Here is a 19,745-nt window from a genome sequence, read left to right as displayed (position 1 = left end):
ATACCAGATGCTGTATGTTCTACAAGCTTTTTCTGCAGATGTCTGCAGCCTGAGAAAATCAACGGTGCTTTGAATAACACTCCTAGTAAAAGCATCTTGTTGTCAGAGTCACTGTATGATATAGGATATGAATCCCACACAAGTGGATGAACTGATTTTAAATAATACCATCTGACAATGGTAGAAAAAACTCTTAGTAGGTCTGACAAAGTCCTGGAAATGGCTGTTAGCCTTGGGAAATAAAATCCAGTCCTCTGACAGAGATTACCCGTCCTTCTTTCGTTTGATCAAATGGAAAACCAAATGTAATGATTGCTTCCGAAGTTCCAGAGGCCAAGTTTCAACAGTACTTAACACTGCTACTAAGAAGTCCATATCTTTGCTCCTCACATGTGCTACTAGAAAGAAGAGTCTGGAAAAAATGTTTACGAGTTATTTGAGAATAAAATATATGCATTTTAATGTATGCTTTATATTACCACTTTATATTGCTTTTTTGCCATTGCTTTTAAAGAAATCTCTTTTAGAACACTGAAAGTGCTGTGTATATGATACATACACTGATATGTCCAAGAAATTGTAAAAGTCTGGCATTACCTGTATACATATGTGAAGAGATACATCTGAAGTCATGAATCCACACATTCAACTGAGAATACTCATTTTTTTAAATCAAACTGTGGCCCCCACTTGATAAAGATCTTACAGAGTTCACATAAATCGATTTCTAAAAGTTATTCTCTACGCAAAATTAGCTTTTCTAGTGATAGCATTATGGTCTTGTCTTCCTTGAAAACTTAGGTGTAGTTGCAGATGTGTTTTGTCAAGCCAAAGCAGCAGCAATGTCTAATCTTTGTCATATCAAAGTTAGCTAAAAGTAAACCCCAGATCAAATTCTGATCTCAAGAGTATCTGTAAGATTAAATTCCACATGTTCACTCCAAGAGAACTTAATGTAGGTATCAATCTGAAAATGAGAACTATCACTATTATTCCCAAGTATCTGAAATAAAACAACCTTTTCTGATTCATTTAATGAAAGGGTATAACTGCCTAGGTATCCTCAATTTTAATCAAAGAACAAAATGGAAGAAAAGAGACGACATAAAATTTAAGCCTTGAGGGCCAAAACATACGAATGGAAACATGCTATTTTGTGTAGAGTTAATAAACTACACCAGCTTGCTACCCATACTATTCTACTAGGAATGTTGTGGGTTCATTTTCTAGTGGATTGGGTAAGGATGCATATCCCATTTTGCAACATGGAGAGCTTAATTATATTACTTTACCATTTCAACAGATACTTAAGATGCTTAAATCCTACTGCTTCTGATTCCGTAGCTGTGACACATGTGTGAAGCTGTCACCGAGTGCAATTTTGCAGCAGCCAGATCATATTCTTATGGAAGAATACAGCAAGCAACATTATAGATAAAATAAACCACAATGACTGAGACAAAATGAAAGACAGAAAACCCTGTTCTTTATATACATAAACCATCTATTCCAGGAAATACCAGCAGTTACAGATTACAGAAAGTGCAGAAAGCTGGAAAGTCCAATTATATGCTACCAAGATTTTTAAACAGTTTTTAGAAATTTGAGATGGTTTATCATCTATGTCTTACAAAAGTTCTATTTCTACCCTACCTGCCATTTTATTATCTGAAATGGGAAACTTCAGTGCAGAGTCACAGAATGGTAGAATAATTTACTCCAGAAACAGTCTGGAAGATTTGCAGAGATCTGTAGTTTCACACTGTTCAAAAGAGGTCCAGTTAGATCAAGTGGCTCAGAATCCTGACCAGTCAAGTTTGGAATGTTTCCAAAGTTGGGGAATTCCTCAACCTTCCTGACCAACCAGTTTCAATCTTTGATTTCAGTTTTTTTTCTCCTATTACGTATCAGTCCAAATTCTGTCCTTTACTATGCATATTCAAGCAGGGTCTGGCTGCATCTCCTCCATATCCTGCCATTAGTCAGGTGTAGACAGCAACAAAATTTCCCTTTAGCTTCCTCTTTTTCAGGCTGAACAAACTCTGGTTGCTATCAGGTGCTCCAGCCCCTAAATTTCTTGGTGACCCTCTGCCAGACTCGGTTCAGTATGTCAAAGTCCTTCTCGCACTTGGAAGCACAAAATTGGACACAGATTCCAGATGCAGTCTGGCAAGTGCCGAATAATGGGGAAGCATTACTTCCCTTGACCTGCTGGTTAACCTCTTGCTAACACAGCCGGTATGCGGTTGGACCACAAGCTGTACTGTTGCATGGGGTAATTTCATCACACATTTTCTTTTGTTGAACTTCATTAGGTTGCCATCAGCCCATTTCTCCAGTCTATCAAAAAGGTCCTTCTGAATGGAGGGCTTGCTTTACAAAGATTTGACTGCTCTGGTATTATGACTCATAATCTATTTGCCATGCTATGAATTACTCCTTTTAGTTAGTTTGTAAGATTCAAGAACCAACATCATATATAAGTTTGCTGCATAAAGAGAAAGAAAGGCTTCAAGAAAACGCAGTACAAGGGGAGGCAACTACTATTGTTCATTGCACCTGTATTCTTATTCTTGCTATCAGTACTAAAATGATACCTCCTCTAAAAATCTGCCATAGAATATCATATTTTAGGGATAGACTAAGTGTCAGGTTACAAGTGTGGTCCCATCAGAATAAGCTTGGAAACCAAAAATTCCAAAGAGGTATTTCTAATATACCTCTTAATTCAGTAGGAAGCAACGTATTTACTATTTGATTTATTTTAATGACTATCACCTTTGGCAACAGATCATTTGACTTTCCTAATGGTATTTGAACTCTACTCCAAGTATAGGTAGGAAGTCTTGGCCCCTTGCTGGCTTTGCAAATGGGAATGTAAAATTATAACAGTTGTACTTAGCAACTGGATAATATTTAATCAAATCCTACAACATGTTAGCTTTCACTCTGGAACTTACTCAAATCACAGAATCACAGAATCACAGAATCACAGAATCCCAAGGGTTGGAAGGGACCTAAAAAGATCATCTAGTCCAACCCCCCTGCAAGAGCAGGGTAACCTACAGTACATCACACAGGAACTTGTCCAGGCGGGCCTTGAATATCTCCAGTGTAGGAGACTCCACAACCCCCCTGGGCAACCTGTTCCAGTGCTCTGTCACTCTTACAGTAAAGAAGTTCTTCCTGATGTTAACGTGGAACTTCCTATGCTCCAGTTTACACCCATTGCCCCTTGTCCTATCACTGGATATCACTGAAAAAAGCCTAGCTCCATCATCCTGACACCTACCCTTTACATATTTGTAAACATTGATGAGGTCACCCCTCAGTCTCCTCTTCTCCAAGCTAAAGAGACCCAGCTCCCTCAGCCTCTCCTCATAAGGGAGATGTTCCACTCCCTTAATCATCTTTGTGGCTCTGCGCTGGACTCCTTCAAGCAATTCCCTGTCCTTCTTGAATAGAGGGGCCCAGAACTGGACACAATATTCCAGATGCGGCCTCACCAAGGCTGAGTAGAGGGGGAGGAGAACCTCTCTTGACCTACTAACCACTCCCTTTCTAATGCACCCTAAGATGCCACTTGCCTTCTTGGTCACAAGAGCACATTGCTGGCTCATGGTCATCCTCCTATCCACCAGGACCCCCAGGTCCCTTTCCCGTTCACTACTTTCCAGCAGGTCAACCCCCAACCCGTACTGGTACATGGGGTTGTTCTTCCCCAGATGCAAGACTCTACACTTGCCCTCGTTAAATTTCATCAAGTTTCTCCCCGCCCAACTCTCCAGCCTGTCCAGGTCTCGCTGAATGGCAGCACAGTCCTCTGGTGTGTCAGCCACTCCTCCCAGTTTTGTGTCATCAGCAAACTTGCTGAGGGTGCACTCAGTTCCCTCATCCAGGTCATTGATGAAAATATTAAACAGCACCGGTCCCAGCACCGACCCCTGAGGAACTCCACTAGTCACAGACCTCCAGCTAGATTCTGCGCCATTGACCACAACTCTCTGCCTTCTTCCTTTCAACCAGTTCTCGATCCACCTCACTACTTGATCGTCAAGCCCACACTTCTTTAGCTTATCTATGAGGATGCTGTGGGAGACAGTATCAAATGCCTTACTGAAATCAAGAAAAACTACATCTACCGCTCTACCATCATCCCTCCACCTAGTCACTTCCTCATAGAAGGCTATAAGGTTGGTCATACATGACTTCCCCCTCATAAAACCATGTTGGCTGTTCTTAATGACCCCCTCATCCTTGATATGCCTAGTGATGGAGTCAAGAATAAGTTGTTCCATCATCTTTCCAGGGATGGAGGTAAGGCTGACCGGTCTATAATTACCCGGGTCCTCCTTCTTGCCCTTCTTATAGATTGGTGTGACCTTTGCCATCCGCCAATCCTCAGGCACCTCGCCCGTTTCCCACGACTTACCAAAGATGATGGAAAGTGGCCTAGCAATGACCTCCGCCAGCTCCCTCAGCACCCGTGGGTGCATTCCATCCGGACCCATCGATTTACAGATGTCCAGTTTGCATAGCTGATCCCTAACCCAATCCTCATCTACCAAAGCAAACTCCTCCTTTGTCCTGACTCCTTCTGGGGCTATAGAAATCCGGGGCCCTCGGGGAGAGTCTGCAGGAGTAAAGACAGAGGCAAAGAAGGCATTCAGCACCTCTGCCTTCTTTATATCCTCTGTCTCCAGGGTACCCACTTCGTTCAGCAGTGGGCCTATATTGCCTCTTGTGTTAGTTTTATTTGCTATGTATTTGAAGAAGCCCTTTCTATTATCTTTAACCTGACTAGCAAGATTGAGTTCCAAGGAGGCCTTAGCTGTCCTAATTGCCTCCCTACATCCTCTAACAACTGTCCTATATTCCTCCCAAGCGGCCAGCCCCTCCTTCCATAATCCATAGATTCTCCTTTTCCACTTGAGTTTGCCCAGCAGCTCCTTGTTTAACCACGCCGGTCTCCTAGATCCCTTACTTGACTTCCTACTCATTGGGACGCTCCGATCCTGAGCTTGGAAGAAGCGGTCCTTGAATGCTAACCAACTATCTTGAGCCCCTTTACCGCCTAGTACACTTTCCCATGAGACTTCCCTTAGCAGTTGACTGAAGAGGCCAAAGTTGGCCCTTCGGAAATCCAGAACTGTGGCTTTGCTAGGTATTCTATTCCTCCCACACAGGATCCTAAACTCCACCATCTCATGGTCACTGCAGCCAAGGCTGCCATTGACCGTCACCACTTTGACCAAACCCTCCTTGTTGGCGAGTACTAAATCTAGCAGCGCTGCTCTCCTAGTTGGTACGCCCACCATTTGCATTAAGAAATTATCATCAATGCACTCGAGGAACCTCCTAGACTGTGAATGACTGGCTGTGTGAGTCTTCCAGCAAATATCGGGGTAGTTAAAGTCCCCCACGACGACTAAGGCATGTAGTCGCGAGGCTACTTCCAGTTGCCTGTAGAAAGCCTCATCAACTCCTTCATCCTGATCAGGAGGTCTGTAATAGACCCCCACAACTGTATCACCCGTGCCAGTCAGCCCCTTGATTCGTACCCAATGAAGATGATGATACACAGATAGCGACTATTGAGTGAATCAAGTGATTCTTGATATCTTACTATAGTGCCTGTGACAGAGGTTTACAAAATCCTACCTGAATTCAATCTAGTACTGCAGGCAATATAGACCAGAAACTAGCAAAATGACTTCTTTACTTCTGAGGAGAAAAACTGCACTAGTCCTGGCTAATCCTGTGGTCAGAAGCAAAATAAAACACCACCGAAAAAACACACCTTGAAACAAGAAAAAAAGAAGACAAGCAAAGATCAAATATATGTAAGGAGGGACAGAACATATCTCCACTTATCCCAGGCTCCAACAGTAGATAGCTGTGAAGGTTTAGGGAATAGTATAATAAATATATGCTTACAACTTATAATTAAGTTTGCAATAATTATTCTCCTGAATAGTCATACAGCACCCAGTGATCTGTGGTTTAAGTACTTGCTTAACCAAATGCAATGTCTTTGTATTCAATAGCCTCCAATAGATTTTTTCTTTACCCATGAAGTTGTGCAGTTCAATAGATCTGAGCTCATTCTAGCTTTATTTAGCTGGACTGCAGCCTGAAAATTACTTTCAGTACTCCTCTATTTTGTCTGTATGCTACAAATGTGTATGGAAAGGCTGTGATGACACATAGCTTGCTCACTCTGCTATCAGAGGGTAAATGCCAATTCGAAAAAAAAGGATTCTTAGTAATTTTGTAGAAGGTATTTGCAGGGCTAAGTTTCCTTCCAGAAGTTAAGTTAAAACACAGTCATTTCAGTGTCAAAAATACAAAACACAACAGCCTAGAATCTTCCTCAGAGAAAGCAAACAGTGGCAAAAAATACTCAAAGAACTAAAAGACAGGAAAGCAAATAACACCTTTTCCTCCAAGGAAACTGCCTTACAGTATAAGCAACATTACTAAAATGCTCTAAGACCAGTATGTTACCAGGACTGAAGATCCAAACAAATAGCGCACTTTATGTAACCATAGCAATTGAACCCAATGTGAGAAAACCCTAATAATCTTAGATCTGCAACAGTGTAAAATGTATACTGATATTGCTGGCATTAACAAGAAATCTTTTCACATGATAGCTTTTTTTTCCATTCCAACAAGAATGACACAATATTTACAGACTTATAGATAATAATGAAAAACTGTTTCTGTTTATTTTCTGTTTACTTTTAACCAATTCAACCATTACCCGAGAGAAATAGTGTTTTCCCAGTACCCCAAACATTCCCAAGCAATGTGTAATCAGAGAAACCATTAATACCAGCAGGCTTATTTTTATATGGTTACAAGCACTTTGATGTCCAGACAGATAATTTACAGTTGAGACACTACTAGCTGTGCTATCTTTGCACTCATCTGGAAACACTGGATTGATGCAGTGAAATTAATTCCCTCTATATCTGCATTTCTGACTTATGCTTTGCAATATTAGGAAAAAAACCCACATTGCCTAAAGTTTTTATTTTCCTTGACTGACGTTCCATGTATTGTTCTTTTTAATCATTGCATCTATGTATATCAAAAGAAGTAGATGGTATACAGGGAGCTGATGTTGACCTTATAGTCTGCTACAGATCATCATACACTGTTCTCGTATCATCAAGGTCCCACTGCATATACAGAACTTCAGTCTCCAAAAAGAACCACCCTGGAGACACCAGGAGTACTTTTCCTAGCTTCTGATAGATTACATTCAAATGTGTAAAGCATTAAATGAGCAAAGAATTAGCATTTTCCTCTCTGATCTAAGAAATGCTCTTCCCCCTGGATTGTTTCTCTCTCATTTCCGAGTACAGAATCTGGTCTTAAGTTTTTGGGATGTTTAAACTTTTTGGCAGGTATGGTTAAGTGAAGTTCTGACCAATTTGCAGTAGCAATGCACTGAGTTCTCAAAGCAGATTAAGGGGGTGGGAAAGGGAGATCCTGGGGGGTTTTCATCACTATCCCTGGAATCTGGTGTCCTCGGGCAGGAACTTTCCAACTCCTATTTGAGTACTTTACTTAGACATTTGAAGTCCCTTTTCAAATTCAAGACAGTCTCCTCTTATTTGGTCTGGACACACAGGTGAGGATGATACTGGTTTATACTTAGGGCTCCAATTATTTAGTCGTACAAATACAGAAATGAACCATAAGACATAAGGTTTCTAATGGTATGGCCTGCCCTTCTGGGTTTTTGCATTGGGATCCCTATTTGACAACTCCGGATAAAGAATAAGGAACCTTATTTTCTATTCTCTTTTATTTTTTCAAAACTTAATGTCTTAAAATTTAAGGCTATTGAGTTGCTGGTGTAAATGATATATTAGAAAGGTGCAATTCTTTATGTGGACCAGCACAAGATAAATGGGTGACAGATGTGTGAGAGTATTCTTTTAAGACAGCACAAAAATACAAGTACTGCACTCCTATTCTCGAGTGAACATGAGCAACCATACATACTTGTGAGTATATATATACACTTCTTCCCTTTACTAGTTCCCCAAAACTCAAGCCTTTTCCACTTCTAATACTTTTAATCTTAGTCTTTCATCCTCAGCTCCCCCCATATAGCCAGGATAGAAGCAGAATGGTAACTGACAACACAGGGAAATTTTCTACAAGATAAATAGATCCAGAGGAGCTGTGTCTCATTGTAAAGAAGATACAAACATTTGATCAGCTGAACAGCTCTTTAAACTCCATTATTTATAATGCCTGAGTCTCCAGTAATTACAGCAGGAGATGAGACACTTAACTCCCATGCACAAACCCCAAACAAATTTAAATGTTTTCATCTGTAGCTGAATCTTACCCCAAGATGCATTCTTTCATAGGGTATAGCTGTTAAAATCAAAGAACGGTTAGTGCTTATAAACTGTGATTCTAAAAATTAACAATTTTTTGATTTGGGAACAATATTATGAGATATAAGAAGTTACCGCTCAACTAAATACAAAATATGGATTCTACTGACAAGAATCTGAAATCAGCAAGAAAGTTAAAAGCAATTATTTCTGAAGAAAAATAAGTTTATTGTAACAATTCTACAGCAAAAGAGATGTGCTCTGAGAAACAATGCCTTGATGACTAGTATCATAAAACTTCTTAGTTTGCCTTCTGGCATGCAGTTTCTATTAAGTGTATGTTATCTGTACTAAAGCACTAAGCTTTCTATATGGGCTTTAAATAAAATTCCAGTTTGTTAGTAATATACCCTGCAGGAACAGATACTCGGTAAAGAGTGATGACCCCATGCAGCACTTACACTGCCATAATTTTCATCAGTAAGATGAGCACAATAGTACTCAAAGGCCTCAGAGCTTTTTCTAAATACTTTTCTGTTTATTTTTTGTATGTCTTTTCCAAATTACTACAATGAATTTGAGAACTTCAACACCCTTTTTCATACCTCCTTGCACAGAAGAGCTCATAGGGTTTCTTCTGAACTACACCACCAAATTTTAGCTGCCTCAGTTATAAGACGCCAGGTCCATGCCCCAGGTCCAAGGGCAGCCAGCATGGAGCAACCTGTGTCCATGTTCCTGATCTCCAAACCTCCCCAAGAGGCCACATCCAAACTGTATGCTGGAGATAGATCCTGGTCCACGCTAACTCCTAGGAATTGTCTGGGACAATGCTATGCTCAGGTCTAAGTGTGACCACTCAAAAGCTGATAGTTATATTCCAGTAAAAGGAATCTTCTTGGTCATTGCTAATTTAGTACTGTATACAAAGTCTACCTTATTTCTATGACTAAAACAAAGAGGACTATACAGCATGATTCCTTGTATGTCAAGGTGCATTTAGGTTTGTTTAGGTATATATTGCCCAGAAAAAAATTAATTGTATCTGAACAGAGACAGAATTAAACTGGAGTAATTAAACCTCATGTGAAAAAAAGGATATATTCCAAATGCACCTACATTTTATTGCACTCTACTGCATTTTGGACACAGCCCATTGCATTTCTGTGAACTTTGTACAGATTTCCCACTAACAGAAACAAATCATATCCCCAATGAACTTCCTAGAACAATAATATGTACCTGTAGTTTTTAAATACCTAATGTATCTCATAGGACAAGACATATTAAAGAACCACAAGCTTCTGTCAGTCCCTTTCCATAGAGAGGTAACTTAGTTTTAGCATTTTGCTGGCATCTAGTCTGCTTTCAAGGAATTCTGTTCTTCTAGGGAAGTTATTTTCTCTCCACTGTTTATTCAAACTTGAAATGTACTATGAAAGCATTATGGCAGCTATTGCAACTGAATTATTGCATGTAACATGTGAGTGCTGGAAATACATCGCTAAATTAGCGGTCAGAGTGACAGATGAATGGTGTTTCTCTTAATCCTAGGGGAACAAAAGTGAAACAGAGCATTCACAGCACGATGCACTACGCATTCCTTTGTATGTCAGTTCGGACATCTGATGGGAAGAATTTTTCCTGGTAGGGGTGGTATTTGAACTACAAAATAGATGATAAAAAATTGGTATCTACAGAATGAGCGAAAAGTCAGCTTTGCAATGACATTGCCTGAGGTTTTAAAATACCTGTATTTGATTTTAATAACAAGACAGTTTATTCCATCTATAACTATTCACTGGTATTTTACTGCTATCTTAGGAAGGCAAAATACTAACTCTTATAAAGTAATGCATACATGCTATTCCAGGTTTTATTTTGCTTTGATTTTGCCAGTACAGGTAGCTGGTTTGCCACTATTTATTGCTAGTATTGAAGTCTTTTGTAATAAGTCATCTAATCGCAACTTATCAACACCATAATCATGTAACATGACAAAGTAATGTGAATTTTGTTCTTAATGTCTGCCCTGTATTTTAAGAGTATTCCACTTTCCTTTGCACATGGCTATTATTACTGTTTTAGAGATAGATAGTCCTTTTGCTTCAAATGAAAATCACAGGACACATAAATAAATTCTATATTTATTCCTACAAGAATGTAGTTTCTTTTTAATATGACAGCATTAGTGGGTGTTTTTCAGTCCAAAGTGTAGAATTGCTTGTTTCCTTTAGTAACATTTGAAAGTGGCTTAGAGCTTTGCTTACTCCTCCATGGTACAAATGCAGAGTAGACCTCACAGAACAGCAAGCAATCTCATGAATTCTTAGCTCTAATTTTATAAAATGTTTTAAAAGAAAGGAATATAAACAATATTTGCTTTTTGTATCATAACTGAAACCATACTGCTAAACAATCATATCCTGTTTAGCCCATAATGACATCAGAAATATATGTTTATCATCTGCTCTGAACAACTTAGCATGATTTTGGCCCAAGGCAAACTGGAACTGAAATCATTTACAGTTGTCCAAATCAAGATAACCACACATTTCTGACGTAATTGATAACTAAAAGGAACACTGCCTTTAGATTGCAACTCATGATTTAAGCATACTAATTCCTCAATGCTGTTAAAGTGTCTATTGGATATCCTCCAAAACATAGCATGGATTCGACAATGTACTGCACAAAGAAAACGTGATACAAGAGGTTAGCACATCCATTAACAACTCTTCCTTTAGGAATGTAGCACAATTCCTACTATCTTTGATTCCTTTCCACACACCTAAAAGTGACAACAAAATCCCAAAGCAAGCCAAAAATATGTTAAACATTTTGAATAGGATGTCTCAAGCAATCTTTCATGTTTTGTCATTGGTTTGAAAATCTAGTAAGAAAGAAAGTACATAGTACTGACTTCACATATCTACAGAATTCATTAATCTACTCTAAAATAAGTAGATCTTGAGTAGTTTTTTTTTTAACATGGAAACAGATCAAGAGTTCACGAAATATAATAAAGAAGAGCAACAGAGAGAGTTACATTATAAGGTATATATATACACTTCATGAATTATAGTCTAGCAAGGAAAGACAAAATGTAGTCAGATCAAAGATAAATATTTAATTACAGGAACACATTCCTTGACAGACACAGAATCAGATCTGTCCTTGTCTAGGACAGGGACCATCATACTTTTAGCAACTTCTGTAGCATTTCAGACCCCCAAAAAATTGTTCCAGAATGACAAAACAGAAAGTCTCACAATGCTGTTTAAACAATTTTCAAATGAGACCAATAATGAAAAAGAAAAAACTGATTGTAAAAAAATGTGTGTGAAATGTTTATAAATAGAATCTTCTTTCTACAGGAAGGAAATACAAATACATGGCAGAAAGATCCATAACTACCCTTAAGTAATCTTCCGTCTCAGCATGTGTGCTTAGATATCAGGAAACATTTGAGGGAATAGGAAAAATATGGAAATAGGATTCCTTTAGACCATCTGGGCAAAAGGAAAAACATGTAACAATGTTATATAATAGGCAGCATGAAAAAGCCATCAAACCAGCATGATGTATGAAATATTTCAGTTTTCTCTGCTGGAGCTGGGTATCAGTAAAAGAAAAGAATTACCTCCATCCGCTCTTGCTTGACATCATCAATCTCATCATCCTCAAACATAGCTAAGAGCTCTCCAGTCTGGTCAATGGAGTTGAGGAAGTCTTGAGCAAGCTTCTGCCGTTTGTTGGTGTTACTGCTGTTGAATTTGTCTGAACAAAGGTAAGCAAAGATCAACAAACTTGAGTTATTTGGCTTCTCCAAACATCAACTGATATCCCTAGGAAGGACATGTTTTAGAACCAGATGCACTATGCAGAAAAGACCTGTTCTTACTGTCTTCCTCATACAACTTGTGCTACTTCAGTAAGGTGATGTCACTACTATACTGTAGTATCACTGTAGTAAAAAATCACCTTTGGTCTTTTCTAGTGTGACCTAGTGGTTTTTGTAATCTGGAGAAACCTAGTCTAAGGCTCACATATAATTACTTCTCACAGTGGACAGAGGTGTAGAAGAAACCATCATTCTTTGCTTGCACAAAAACCTCACTTTTAGAATAGAATACGTAGAGGAAAAGCTTTTCCTGAGAACATGCAGAACACCCTCACTACCTACATCCTAAATAAAAGTGTAACACAAGCATTAAGACACATCTCCACAGGAGATGGGCTAATGCCCTACAGTAAAGCCTGGAGAACCCTGGAGAGATGATCCCTGTTGTTATAAACAGAATAGCAGCTATAAAGACATTAGCGTTACACAACAAAACTAATGGCTTCAACTACCAAAGCCCGGTAGAAAATGCAATCTTTAATTCCCAGATGAACTGTGTTTAGGAAGCATTTAATGAACATTTTAATGGCTTTCAAAAATTGGTTATTAGTTTTAAATAGAGAGACAGACTTAAGTATTATAGAAAACAAAGCTTTCAGGTAGGAAGCTATACTGCCAGATTGCTTGCACAAAACAATATACTTCCACGTGTGGTGAAAATAAAATGCCACAGGCAAATTAAATCTCAAATGAATTGACAAAAACTTATCCACAGATTGATTAAGTCAAAGCAAGACGTACAGTGTTTATCTAACATCAATGTGGATGCTCAGAGAACAAAACACAAGGAATTCATTGTAAGGGGAAAAAAAAGCCAACAAAAAAACTCTGAGAAAGGAAGTAAGCTAAATACAATAAAAGTGATGTATGAACATGGCAAGGTTTAGATTTGCTATGATAAGTTTTAACTTAACATTTAACAAAGGAAATGCTAATTATTCTATCAATATAAATCAACAAAATTTTGTACGAGCAAATTATATGGCATAAATTAATATATTTTTAATTTAAAGGACTTTTCCTTTAAATGCATTGGTTACAAAATCTCTGATTTGCTGATGGAATGGGGAAACAAAAGTGTTTCCCATTCTTTAAATTACAGGTTAGAATTATAAAATGTTAAACCAGACTGAAAACAAAGCCAGGTCATATATTAGTATTCAGTGACTTCAGATTATGGGATTAAAAAAAAATACAAACAACAAACCCAAATATGTCAAAACCCTCTGCCAATAATTTAACAAATGTCCATTCAATTGCATGAGGTAGCTGCCACATTTAAATTAGACAAGCTGAAACCAATTAGCCCTTTACTTAGCACCAGTTTCTTACCTCAATAGAGTTCTGACATTAAGCAGTTTTACTTATTATTGGGATCATAGATACCAATACTTATACAGTGTTTCTAATGAAAAAGCAGACAACAGTTTTCTGTCTTCAACTATTAAACTAGATATTCATACTTTGCATTGGGCTGTTCAGTGCATTTATAAAATATTAAGCCTTCCCCAAATTAAGAAAATTCCTTTTTCTACCTTCAAGGAGGTCATCTTCTTCTATTCCTTTGACGATTTTAGATTTATAGTCTCGAAAAAACATGTATTTAAGTAGCCTTCTAAGCTTCTTCTAAAAGAAAAAACATAGTTATATTAATTAGCATTTTATAGAGTTTTTTCTTTAGACTAACTTTGTAACAAACATACAAACGTATAATATATTACTCAGTAAATATACTTTTTAAAATATTCATAATTTTAGATTCTGCAAAAATCCATATCTAGAAAATACATCCAGGTCAGAAACAATTCTGTATGAGTATTATTTATCTGAGCTCCTTTATACTTTTGCCAACTGTGAGACAGACTTTCAGAAAGCCAAAATTGAGAAAACAGACTTTTTTAGGACACTCCAAACTTTTTACTTAGTTTGGAAATTCAAGTCTACAAATTAATATTTCCATGACCTTTGACATACATATTAACCACTGTTTTGAGTATAGCTTTATGAATTATATCGGATTAAAAACCTGCAGTTGGTTTTCATTTCTAGCATTTTTAATTTTGATATGACTTTGGTTATTAAGTTTCACCTATCAAATGAAGAAAGAAAAAAGGGGAGAAAAAAGGGTAAGGGAAAAGGGGTAATTAATGAACAAAAGAAGACAAAAGAATAAATAATGTTGATAAAATAGTTGACAAACATTTTTTAATAAGTTTGAAATTTGAAGAATAAAATTAATTTCAGCTTTGTATGGAAACTGTTTGTTAAAAAAAAAAAAGAAAAAATTGACTTGCTCCACTTACTGTCCAGAGAAAGCAAGACCATCCTGAAACTTGGAAAATTTAGTGAGATAAAGTACAGGAAAAATATTATAAAGGCAAATCAAGAGAGGATTTACTGACAGCCTCGATGACAAAAACATAATGGTCACACCATCAAATGTCACACCTACACCCTGCATAACGAGGGAAAATTAGAATGATTGATCTTTACTAAAAGGCATATAAAGCATAGGGAAGAGCATTTATGCTTTCATTAAGAAACTGTTTTGAGCTCTAAGGTAGATTATCCACCCCAGAACTTAATAATTGCAGTTTTGATAATTGCAGTTACAATGGAAAATGATAATGAACTAAAATGTTATACAAATATTGCACTGTACAAAATACAATACAATTACAGGGAAGCTATACTTTCAAATAAAGCTAATCATGATGACGGACTCCTTTTACATTGGTTAAGCAAGCATGCCAAAACACAATAAGCAGTTCAGTATGTAATATAAGAAATTTCTGTCTTATTACTATACCTTGTCTTTACGCATTAGGAACAGGAGATCTTCAGCAGAGATGACTCTCGCTCCTCTCAGTTGAGAAACTTCAGCTGCTTGCTGCAACTAAAATAAATGAATAAATTAAGATGTCTGTTTCTATGTTAAAATATTTATTCACTAGGGTTTCTTTTAAATAAGTTCGGATAATATTTTACATGGTCTTGAATAGCAAAACACAAGATACGTGGTAAAACACAAGCTGGGACTCTCAAAGGTGTCACTCAGCTCCTGTTAGCCAAGAAGTGAAAATCAATTTTATGGAAAGCCTGAAAGACTTTTGACAAATATTAGGCAAAAACCTTTTTGTTTATATTTAAAATGAGTGCTTTTTAAAAAAACCCACTACATCCCTATTTTCTTTCCTTGCACCACATCAGCCCAGAAAATGAACACATAATTCTCTCAGGCAATGTAAAAATGCCAAATTCTTGCTATAGCACTTTATCTGCAACTGTGGAATGGTGGCTGATCCCTCTCACGATTTTTTAGAATAACAAATATTAATTTTAAACAGCTTACCTAAGTATTTTTTGAAAGAAACTCTATCCCTACTTGACTTATCATTAGTACAAACCAGGGTTACATGAAGAACTTTTTTAGGCATATTTTTTATTTCACTTGAGAGAAAGAAAATTAATTGATAGGCAACACTGACTCTGTTAATAAAGTAATTAGAAAAAACAGATTGAGCTGACCAGGCCATTCAGATATGAAAGAGACAAAGATGGGATTGAGTAAAGAATGCCACAAAAATTTGTAGGAGGTGGCCAAAGGAGTGTGAAGCAAAGAACTGTCCTCACCTCCATTGTGACAGTGCCTCTAAAGGACACAAATTGTGCTGTGAAGAACAAAAATCTTTTCGTAAGAGACTAAGCACATCAGCCTTGGATTCACTTTCAGTAGGTTCAGGAAATCAGGCTAGATTATACACAAACAGATAATACTTAAACAAGTACAAGATTACAAACCAAACTTGTGCAAGCTGATGCTTACTGAACTACTGTACTAAGGTGGTAAAACCCAAATGTGTATGAGAAGTCTACAGGATTTGCTCCTTTCACCTCTCTAGCCTTTGGTTCTGGCATAAGATGATGCTATAGAATAGGTGGGATAGCAAGGATGCTTCACAGCATGTGTATCTTGTCCTCTAAATTCAAAACCACTGTCCAAAAGGCAAGTTTCAATCATAGTTTCTTTGTTCTTATCCTCATTAGACATCTCATGGATGAACTGACAGTGAGCACACTACAAAAGTTAACAAAAGGAGAAACACCTTATAAAATTCTTTATATTAAAACTCATACACACCTGTAACATGATCAATAAACTGCAATTTTATTTATTTTTAAATATCCCTATATTCTTCTTTCAGAAATGTATTAATGCACCTGAAAATAATTTAAAGAAATCCTATCCTTCATACTCACACTAGAAATGGTTTCACTCAGTATCACTGCCTGAATAAGTATATTATTAATCTGAGCTCCCATGCTGCTATGGCTTGAAATGGGCCTATTCAGAAGTTAAAAAGATCAACAAAAACAGTAGCTGTTTCTAATATCCAAAGGAGTAGAGGGGGGCAGGGAAGATTTTCATTTTGGCAAGTGTTCAGTGGGCAAAAGATTCAGTCCATAAATCATAATGCTGGACTGCATTAATTTTTTCCACACTAATCACATGCATACAAAAAGTTAACTGTATCTTGTATGCACAACACAAAACATACTGCGTGAAGAGTTTCAGATTTTCCCTTGGAAACCCTCTCTTGGCCCTTGCTGTCACAGAGACCAGAGAGATTTCAGGAATTCAGAAGTTACAGTAACATAATCTTACTTGAAAAAAATGTAAGAATGTGAAAAATGATAGTTCTATTTTTTGGGATAAGCAAAACTGTTTCTTATTCTGATTAGGTTTGAGGGCACACAAGCTACTTCTATTTCTAACATAAAATATAAAGAGCTGGATAAAAATAAATTTACAAAGAATGAGCCAATATTCATCTCTGGTGTAAATCTATTACAGTAAATGTGTTTATTCCAAGGCCAACTTTGCCTCCTCTAAGACTAAAAGTGCTACAAAACCTGACCTTAGCATGGTGATAACACAACACAGCTTTTCCAAATACCGTATAAAACAATGGCAGAAATATCCAACATGAAAGCACGCTCTACTTTCCTAACACATTTAGGACCACAACTATAATCCTTAAGGTCCCTTCCAAGCCAACCAAATCCAACCCGATCCATTCTATGATTCTTACCATAAAATTCAGTGTGCTGCTTTTGGCTGGGATAGTTAATTTTCTTCATAGTAGCTGGTATGGGACTACGTTTTAGATTTGTGCTGGAAACAGCGTTGATAACACAGGGATGTTTTAGCTATTGCTGAGCAATGCCTACACAGAGTCAAGGCCTTTTCTGTTCCTCACCGCACCAGCGAGTAGTCTGAGGGTGCACAAGGAGCTCGGAGGGGACACAGAAGGGACAGCTGACCCCAACTGACCCAAGGGATATTCCATAACCTATAGCATCATGCTCAACATATAAAGCTGGGGAAAGAAGAAGGAAGTGAGGAATGTTCATAGTGATTGTGTCTGTCTTCCCACTCTCTCCCCATCCCACTGGGGAAGAGTGAGCGAGAGGCTGTGTGGGGCTCAGTTACTGCGTTAAACCATGACATTCAGATATGTTCATTTCTGTGTGCAGCTGAAAAACCTTATTTCTCAAACGATAAACAAGTGACAACGTCATTCAAAGCAAAGATTGTGTGCAAGCTGCTTACAGGAATCTCCCAATGAAGTAAGGGAGAGTAAGGAGAGGAGGCCAAATTCACGTCCCATTTGTATCTAAGTAAATCCTGAATAACACTGTTTATTTTAATGGAGTTATTCTGAGCTAAACACAAGATCAAAATCTGGAATAATATTCTCAGCTTCTACCAAAACAATGAAAACTTTATTCTCATATTGCCTCGACTTCTGCATCTATTTTATTTTAAGGAATGACCACACAGCATTTAATTTCTTTGGCTTAAAGAAAGCAAAATACAAAAATAATTACTTCCTGTACAGTTATAAAATATGGATTATTTATCCAAATAGACCATAATGAGTTCTGCATTGGTACACATATTTACCTGGGAAACCAGGATATGCTCAGGTAAATATGTATCTAAGCAATTAAAAAAAAAATTACATACCACACAGCCTAGGTTGGGGGGAAGATGTATTTATAGTTTTAACACACACATAATTGACTCATTCAAACCACAACATGAGTACTTTACTATAATTAGTATTATAACAAACTGTCTTATTTGACTGTCCCAGAGTTGCCATTAATATGCAATAAGCCCTGATTCCTTAATTTCAGGAGCTAAAGGCCTTGTTGAGCCATTACCACGGCTGTGTTACATGATGAAGGGGGATTTCAGGAAGCCATACCAAAGAAACGATTCATCTCCAAGCAGCCAGGCATTTCTCATTCCAGAAAAGCAATTTTCTGCTATGCAACCTTTAGGTCAGGAGGTCTTTTGCCATTTGCTGCAGTGGAAGCATGTCAAAGTTTTACTTTGGGAGCAGCAGGTCTACTGCCCACAATTCCAGAGGATACAAATACTGCTATTACTTTTCACACATGAGGTTTCTGTATGGCAACAGTGGAGATATGGCAAGAATTTCCTACCATCTCCCTTCTCCAAGCCTCTGTAATATTCAGTGCTGGTCGCAGAATTTGAGGCAGCACCAGTTCTAACATACTCGTTGTCTTTTCCTAAATCTTAATGATTAAAATTATTTAGTCCACAATACAAAATATTTCGTTTGAGGCTATTTTGAAGAATGGAAAACAATCCAATTTACTTAGCTTTATAAAGAAAAATGGGCTAAATTTCCTAATACCAGCAAACAATATTTGAGACCTCGGAGTCTGAATATATTTTTTTATTACAGCCAAATTATGAAACTCTAAAAGCGAGGTTTAAATAACGGAAGTGTTGAAATGACTTTAACTATAGGAGCGCAAAGAACTCTGTTAATAATGAGGAGTTTATGAAAAATAAGTGTATTTTACAATTTTTCACATTACAAAGAAGGTAGTATATACAGTAACTATATTTTAAAGTCTAAGAAGAAATGGCTGGGGAATAATATTTTAAAATGTAATCACTGGTTTAATGACTTTATGAAGTTAACTTTCTTGGCAGGATGAACTGAAGTATGTTAAAAGTCACCTTACGGCTATTTTCTTTTTGCAGCTTCTGCAAATTATAGATTTGTTGAAAGGAGTATTCATTCTCCTATGACAGCACACAGTTCCTTCAATGGTACTGTCTGCCTTTTTTTTATTCATAATTATTTTTACTTCCACTACCTCCAAAGTCAACAATCATCGATACTTCTTCTACAAAACTGTCTCGATGGACAAACAGACAAAAAGCTGGAAAACAAACATACTGTGTTGTGATATAATCCTTCCAGTTAAACTGCAGGATGGAGTCAAAATGGTAATGTTTGCATGCCTTGAAACTGCTGGGAGCCAAGAATAATGCGTCAGGAGCTACGATTTTGTTTTCATTATAGAAGAAAATTAGATCATAGTTCACCTGGCCAATTTTTTTTTTTCTGAGGCAGGAAGGCTGTTTTGTT

The 19,745-nt window shown here is 37.3% G+C and overlaps 1 protein-coding gene across 1 annotated transcript in view; it reads right to left on the bottom strand.

The window, feature by feature from the left end:
* Positions 1–19,745, bottom strand: part of SUPT3H (SPT3 homolog, SAGA and STAGA complex component) — a 276,015-nt gene that overhangs the window by 74,306 nt on the left and 181,964 nt on the right. The window contains 3 exon segments of the mRNA XM_065681818.1: positions 12,007–12,143; positions 13,803–13,893; positions 15,077–15,163. Of these exon segments, the coding sequence (XP_065537890.1) occupies positions 12,007–12,143; positions 13,803–13,893; positions 15,077–15,163 (315 nt within the window).

The sequence above is a fragment of the Lathamus discolor genome, chromosome 5, assembly GCF_037157495.1.
Source record: "Lathamus discolor isolate bLatDis1 chromosome 5, bLatDis1.hap1, whole genome shotgun sequence".
NCBI classification, from domain to species: domain Eukaryota; kingdom Metazoa; phylum Chordata; class Aves; order Psittaciformes; family Psittacidae; genus Lathamus; species Lathamus discolor.
The sequence above is the reverse complement of the archived record's forward strand: the minus strand, read 5'-3'. Positions and strand labels throughout refer to the sequence as shown.